Genomic DNA, 8,103 nt, shown 5'->3' on the forward strand with positions numbered 1-8,103 from the left:
TTACTCCCTTGACCAAACTGTATTCCACAGAGCTCTTCAGGATGCAAGTTTTATCCTCGAGAGAAACTGAAGCAAAATTCAACTCTCAAACAAAAAGGTTTGTATGCACTATTGTCACAAAGAAACCGATGACATAATGTGTCATCAGGAGGGGCCATGGATAGAGTCTAGTTTGAGAAATACTGCCTCTACGTTGAAATAATCTGGGTTCCAGATCCAGCACCACCATTCCTCAGTTCTACATCGTGGAGAAATCCCTAGCCTCGGTGAATCTTCCACATCTACTGATAGGTGACAGAAACACCTGTTCATCTTCTTTCATAAATTGTCACAAACGAGACATAACACATTCTGATATCCTGGATCCCTCGATAGGATGTAATGAAAATGGCACCATATGCGGCCAAACCTCACAATCTCAGTTTAACTGTGAGGGAAGCATTAAACAAACACAAACTTGAAGGCTCTTATACAAAACAGCTGACAAGTATTTCCAAAACTGGTAAAGTCATAAAAAATGGGAAAAGAGGAAGAGACTGTCACAGCCCAGAGGAGATTAGAGAGACATGATTAAATGCGATGTGCTAACGTGGATCATGGGACAGAGAAAGGACCTTCATAGAAAAACTAGGATGCCCAGGAAAAAACCCTATCATTAAGGTTTCCAATTAATAATGTAATCAGGTTTGTTTCTTAATGTTGATAAAAGTACGTGCTAACGTAAGATGCTGATGTTAGCGGAAGTTGGGCAAAGAGTGTATGGGGACTCCTTATTTTTTGCAACTTTTCTGAACATCAAAAATCATTCCAAAACAAAAAGTTTATTTTAAAGCTAACAACTGGGGAGGCTTTCTAAAATGTAACAAATTATATTCAAATGCTCTATCATGTCTAGAGAGAAGATAAATTTGTGTTGAAGAGTTTTGAGTGCATTAATCTGGCATAGCATTTCCCTTTATTTTCGTTTCTTATGGAGTGTGCTATTGACTAGAAGATGAGCTGAACAGAACCATATTCTAGGCATCTTCTGTTAATCAACTTGAACCTGGCTGTAAGGGAAAGAGCACTGGATCAGAACCAAACAGTGCTGACTTCCAGACTTGTGTCTATGCTGACCTTCCTGGACTGGAAACTTAGTAATGTCACCCTACTTGCTTTATTTTTTTTATCTTAAAAGGGGGGATAATTATGCTAACACAGTAAGGGTGGAATGAAGGTGTTTTGACAAGTACTAAATATGTGCCTGATGATTATGCTTCCGTGAGATTTGGAGATGATGGAACCATAGAAAATAGAATGGTCTTCCCAAAATGTCCACATCCTAATGCCCCAAGCCTATGAAGTGTGTTACTTTAAGGGCAAAAGTGACTCTGCAGATGTGATTTGATTAAACATCTTGAGAGATGGGGAGATCATCCTAGATTATCCAGATGTACAAAATGCAATCACCTGGGTTGTTGTAAGTGGGAGGAAGGAGGGTTAACATCAGAAAAAGATGTAATGACAGGAACAGAGGCTGCTGGAGTCACACAGGGGAGAAGCCGTGAGCTAACAAAACAGGGCGCCTCTGGGAGGTGGAGGAGGCATGGAAACGGATTCTCCTCAGAGCCTACAGGAATGGTGGGCCAGGGGCAGAATTTTATAGTTTGGATATTTGTGCCCTCCATATTAAAGTTTGATTCCCAATGTTGGAAGTGGGGTCAAATGGGGAGTGTTTGGATCACGAGGACAGATCCCTCATGAATGGCTTGGTGTCATCCTTGCAGGAATAACTGAGTTCCCATTCTGTTAGTTTCTGGGACAGCTGATTGTTAAAAGGAGCCTGGCACCTCCTCCCTTTCTCTTGGGTCCTTTCTCTCCATGTGATCTGCTCACCCCAGCTCCCCTTCTTCTTCCACTTTCTACTTTCCATGAGTAGAAACAGCCTGAAGCCCCACCAGATGCAGAGGCTGGTGCCACACTTACCACACAGCCTGCAGAACCGTGAGCCAAGTCAACCTCTTTTCTTTATAATTAGCCACCTTGGGTATTCCTTGATAGCAACACAAATGGATGAAGACAGCCCCCAGGATTCCCACCTCCTGGTGTGCATACCTTTTAATACAAATGGAATATGTGAGTATGATGAGATTTCAGCCCCCTCCTGGTTAGGTTACTTTTCTGGCAAAGGTATTTATATTTTGCAGATATAAATAATGCTCTTAATCAGCTGACTCTGAGTTAATCAGAAGGGGTAGTATCCTGGGTACACATGACATTTAAAAGAGTCCAGGCCCTCCCAGAAGGGGGAGATTCCAAGCAAGTGAGAAAACCTCCTGCTAGCCTTAAAGAAGCAAACAGCAGTGTTATGAATTATATATGGAGAAGGGGAAGCTTGTAGAAGCCAAGCTTTCCATCCTAGAACTGAATTCCGCAGAGGGCCTGCCTGAGCCCAGATCAAGGTGAGAATGTGGCCAGACCTCTTTTGCGTCCTTGTTAGCCCTTGAGCAGAGGACCCAGGTAAGTCATGCTCAGACTTCTGACCCTGAGAAGAAGAAACTGAGACAATAAGGTTAATGTCATTAAGCTGCCAAACAAGGGTGATTCTTAAGCAGTGATAGAAAACAGGTGCCATTTTCTACACAGAGGAATGAGGGGCGTGCAAAATCCAAGGCAGAGCAATCAAGGGGAGCGAGCAGCCTTCAGCAGCCGGCCTGCTGCTGTCCAAGAAGGATCACTGGGCAGAGGGGGACTCTCACTCCTTACCCTTGTCTGTCATGAGACATTTTTAAGCAAAGAAAATTGGCTATTTTGAAAACTACAGTTAATTAGACATCAGTGTTAAACCACAGGTGGCTGTGCATAATTACTTTCATTGTTTAAATGTCTTGAGATTTTAAAACTACCCAACAAGGAAGGTATGGGAAAAAGTATACTGGGAGAATTTATTGGCCCAGATGAGCCATTTCTACCTGATTTTTAGGGAAAGCCCCAGAGCACGGTGTGGGGAGCCTTTGCGTTCCCATCCTGATGAGAAATGGCAGCTGTGAGTTCCCCCACTAATCTTTCGGAGGAACTCAGTTTCCTGGTCCCTTGGTGCTTCCCCAATCTACACCATGATGAAGATCTCCAAGGAATGTTCAATTAGATTGTTGACTGCCCTTCAGTCCCTGGATCTCTACCCAAACATTCAACCCTCCATGAGCTGGCTGCTGTCCACTGCCACTCTCCAATCACTCTGCATCCATCACTTGGCACTCTCGCCACCATGACCTTTCCCATGTCTGGTGTCACACCCATGCTTGCCTTTGAGCCTCTACTTAGGCTTGTTCTTCTGCCTGAACAGTTCTGTAAGCCCACTGTTCACTGGGAATGTCTCCCTGAATCTCCAGTCTTACTATTCCATGGTTCTTTCAAGGGATGCTGCCCTCCCTGGTCTCCAGATTATTTCTGCTGGACTTCTCAAAACCCTGAGTGCCTTCCCTTGACAACATGTACCACCCTTTATACTGATATATTTATTATTGCTTTATACCCCGCTTTAAGGGCTGCATAACAGCTGTCTCCAGAGTCAAGCCTTTGCTTTTTCTCTTTTTCTTTTGTGAGGGGCAAATATTTCCACCTGGTCTAACCAAACTGATTTAGCAAACATGAAGCATCTCCTGGGTATAAGGCAGGGACTACATGCTGGAGGGCCCATGGAAGAAGACAAGGTCCCTGCCCCTGCAGCGGCACTTTCCCTCAGCTTAGGCTGCAGCGGACAGAAATCTTGATTCAACCTGGCTCTCCAGTAAGAACTTTCTTATCTCACTTAATTCAGTTGGTGGTGAGGCAATGCCTTGGTGAATTAACCTTCAAGTGGGCCATAAAAGGTAGGGGCTCTTCCCACTCTCCACTTTCCATCTGTGGCTTGGGTACCTGAGTTTGTTCAGCAGCCTTCTCTCACAGGCTGTGGATAGAACTGCTCATCCCACATTCAGCTCTGTGTAGTGTATTCTTCTGAGAAACAGAACCAACAGAAATGGGAGCTGGGGTAGGGTTGAGGGGTTGGAGGTGGATGTATTTTAAGAAATTGGCTCACATGATGGTAAAGGCTGGCAAGTATGATGTCTACAGGGTAGGGGGATAGACTGGAGGCCCAGGGAAACATCGATATTGCAGCTCAGTGACAAAGTCTTCTGGAGGCAGAATTCTCTCTTCCTCAGGGACCTTCATCTTTTCCTCTTAAAGCCTTCCACTAATGGAATGATGCCCACCCACCACGCAGAGGGCAATCCACTTTAAAGTCTACTTATCCAAATGTTAATCTAATCTAAAACAATACCTTCACTGCAGATGTGTCTGACCAAATAGCAGGCCCAGCCACAATGACCCAAACCTTAGCTATCACAATGTCCGGGCCCATCACTGATAAGAAAGAAAAATCACTATGATTGGTGTAGATCAGTGATTTTCAGCTGCCGTACTGTGGCACCATGAAAATGTATAAAGATCATTAATGAAATTATTTTTGAAAGCAATCCAAAGCACAGTAAGTGTATATATTTTTATCTTAGTTTTATTCAACATAATTGAAGTGTGCTGTGGAAGTTTAACTATAGGTTCAAGAGTGCTGTGAGATAAAAAAGGTTGAAAAATGCTTGTGTTGATATTAACTCAGAGGAACCCTGTTGGTCAGGGAAGTGGCTCCTACCCTGAACTTTGCCTGCAAAACATACTCTGGCTGTGGGTGGGTAAACAACAAGGCAAATAGCAAAGTCTCTTAAAACACCGGGCAGGAAAAAGTGCAATACTATACGGCCTCCTTTCCATGTTATATAAACCCAATTAGAGCACCTGTTATCCTGAGTCATAGGTTTGTGGCTTTTGACTGTGGACTCACTCTCGAGCAAAAGAATCACGTACCAGTTATATCTTTATCCACAGCCCCCAACGTGGTAGGGAGGCCCATAAATGCTCCTGAACTGACCAGAGAGGGACATTTTGGTGTTAACCTTGTCATCACCATTGCTATAGAGTGTGCATATTTTTCTCTTTCACAGCTTTGTTGCAGTCACAGATTCACAACTGTTATGCCAACTGCCCATTATTTCCAGACCCTTTAGCAAGAAACTCACGAAACAATAAAACAAGTTCAAATCGTCGTATCAAGTTGCCTCCTCTTTTATGCATCCAGAACCTGAAAAAAAAAAATCTCAGGAGCAAATTGAAGAACACTTCTAACCTTGTACTCAAGTCAGGGTAAGAGAGAAAGGGTCCACTGTTTGCCCCGCATACCAACTCAGTTAAAGTAGGTCATCCGGAGCCTGTGAGGTTTTAGAGCCTCAGGTTCAACTGCTTAATTCATAAATTCTCATGACTCATGCTTTTTTAACGGAGTTAGAGTTCCCAAAAGTGTAAAAAATGAAATCATCTGTCTCCAGTCTTCTTTGAATTTAACCATCCCAATTCCTGGCGAAGGATGACAAAGTCATCTCTCACTCGGCCCCTGTGTAGAGGCCTTGACCTTATGAACTTGAGGGACATTTATTCAGCATCGTAGGTGCCACTGAATGTGAGAGACTGTCCCTTACATTATACTTTCCAGGGTAGGTGCTGCCTCTTCTCAAGCAGATACCAACAGCCGCCCTGTACTGACTCCTGCTGTGCACCCACATTACCCCCAGTGTGTAATTTAATCCTCACAAAAGCTTGTAAAGCCCTTTTGGTTTTATCTCTATTTTTACAGAGGAAGAACGCAGAGGGCTGAGAGTGAGCAGGGAACTTGCTGACAATCCTACCAGGAGGAAACCAGACCCAGACTCAAGACCCAGGGTGTCTGGCTTCAGAGTCCACAGTCAGACAACCACACTTTACTATTTCCCATGTAGTAGGGTAGTTATATATCGCCTTAAAGTTGGGAATGAAGAAAAGTTAGCACACTAGCCAAAGATAAAATTTCTTTCCTGTAGTTATCTTAGAAGCAATAACCAACCCCAAGCAGGGCCTTAACACAGATAAAAAGAGAATGTGACAACAGAGGAAAAACATTGTAAAAACCTGGGGGGGGGGGCAGAAAAGCAACATTTTGCAGTGATCATCTACTGCCACCCATGGGAGTTCACTACAGAGGCTGTTGTTCTTTGTAGGAGTTGTACTGATTTAGCTGAACGTATTATAACCTTGGGGGAAGACCCTTTGCTAATTCCATACTTACAAGGTATAGGAACATAATGGTAAGTGTAATTTGTAGGATATCTGGCATACGAGAATCAGATTCCCTGCCCAAATATATATAAACATTCTATTTGTTGGGAAGGGATGTTGCTAGTTTTCAACATCAAATTTACGTAATATCTGTCATCATTTCATACAAACACATTTGTGTCGATCACACTGTTATGTTATCAGTAGAAACCTGACCATTTCTAGATGCATTAAACAGTTTCAGTGTTTATGTTCACTGGGCCACAGAATAGATATGCTAGAGTAAATTTATCAAGTTGATGTTCATTTCCGAGGCTATTTGGCACGAGGCTTGCTTTTCCCTGTGTCACCCTCTCTCCTTTACCACACCTGCTTTCCTCCCACTGGAAAGCTCCAAGAATACGTGTATTAGTCCACAACAAAAATGAGAAGGCATGCTCGCTTTAGCTTTGCACAGCTGATGTGATAAGTGCAGCAAAACAGGAAAAGACGACATAGCAGCCAAGAATGAACCAAGTGACCTGGGACATTGCCCTTTCTACTTGCCACCAGCTACAGAGACCTCAGCCGACACCTGTGTCATCAATGCTTGAACAGAAACTGCACACTGGCCCCTGTCAAGGGCTTTCTTACTCTCACATCTAATCAGTTAAAAATACTTAGAAACATCTCACTCGCCTTCTCTTCCATCCTTCCTTCTAATGTTCTTACTCTTTCCCTTCCTCCTACTTCCCCACCCCTGACATACAGTCGTGAAGCAGAAGGACCAGGACCATCATCACATCGTGAGGGTAGGCGTAGGAGGAGAGGACAAGGACCTTCCAACCCTGCTTCCAAACTCAAGTCATGGTACGTTCCTGGCTCTAACCTGTCTTGATTCTCTGCCCCCATACTGGCAGCATCCACGTTGCCTGTCATTTTTAGCCGCTCTGTGGCCCAGTCTGCTTAGTCTTGGCCATGCATGCTACTGAAGTGACACCAAGGACGGGCATCGTTTCCCTGGTCGGCCTTTACTGTGTCACTAATGCCAACAGAAACAGCTCTTCCTCACTTAGTCCAACATCAGCAGATAGAGCCTCGGTGCTCGGCCATGCAGCCTTTCCTCCCCCACAGAGCATCACGCAGATGGAAAGACCTCGGGATTCTAGGCTCAGATGGGAAAAACATGCCCTGGCTAACCTGCCCTTCACTCAACAGATTTTCCCTTGATGGAGTAGTCACCTGACTCATGTGAGACAACATTGCCTTTTGCGACACATTTCATGCCAGGTAGTACATGTAAATAAAATCCTGGAAATAACATTAGCTATAATTAAAATCCTTTTTTAAAAAGATAAAACAGCAAAAATAGATGTGTGCTTACCTGGAACAAAGCTTCCCTGGACCACCTCCTTGTACGCCCACCAGCCTTCATGGATTTTTGGTGAATTCTGTTGAGCTAAAAGGAAAGCAAAGGAGAAGAGAGATGAAGAGGATGGCCGAGGAGAAGTGTGTCCTGGCTACCCAGCAAGAAGGGCACATGCACATAAAACAACCCTCGTTATATCCAACTATACTAGAATAGCGGTCCTCCTCTCCCCTCTTATTTTCAAATCATTAGCATGTAAATATATTGTCATAGATTTTTATAAAAATTACTCAGACATATATATATTTTTTGGAGACTGAGTCTTCATTCTGTCACCCTGCACAGAGTGCTGTGGCATCATAGCTCACAACCACCTCAAACTCCTCTTGAGTTCAAGGGATCTTCTTGCCTCAGCTTCCCAAGTAGCTCAAACTATATAGGCATGTGCCCTCATGCCTGCTAGTTTATTTCAGTTTAAATAGAGATAAGGTCTCACTCTTGCTCGAGCTGGTCTCCAGCTCCCGAGCTTATGCAATCCACCTGCCTCAGCCTCCCAGAGTGCTAGGATCACAGGTGTGAGCCATTGTACG

The 8,103-nt window shown here is 44.0% G+C and overlaps 1 protein-coding gene across 1 annotated transcript in view; it reads right to left on the minus strand.

Moving 5' to 3' along the window:
• Window positions 1-8,103, minus strand: part of CA10 (carbonic anhydrase 10) — a 505,702-nt gene that overhangs the window by 418,641 nt on the left and 78,958 nt on the right. The window contains exon 2 of the mRNA XM_003800022.2: window positions 7,529-7,603. Within this exon, the coding sequence (XP_003800070.1) occupies window positions 7,529-7,603 (75 nt within the window). The remainder of the gene's footprint in view (window positions 1-7,528; window positions 7,604-8,103) is intronic.

This window comes from Otolemur garnettii, unplaced genomic scaffold (assembly GCF_000181295.1).
Source record: "Otolemur garnettii isolate 467f Iridium unplaced genomic scaffold, OtoGar3 scaffold00162, whole genome shotgun sequence".
Taxonomy (NCBI): Eukaryota; Metazoa; Chordata; class Mammalia; order Primates; family Galagidae; genus Otolemur; species Otolemur garnettii.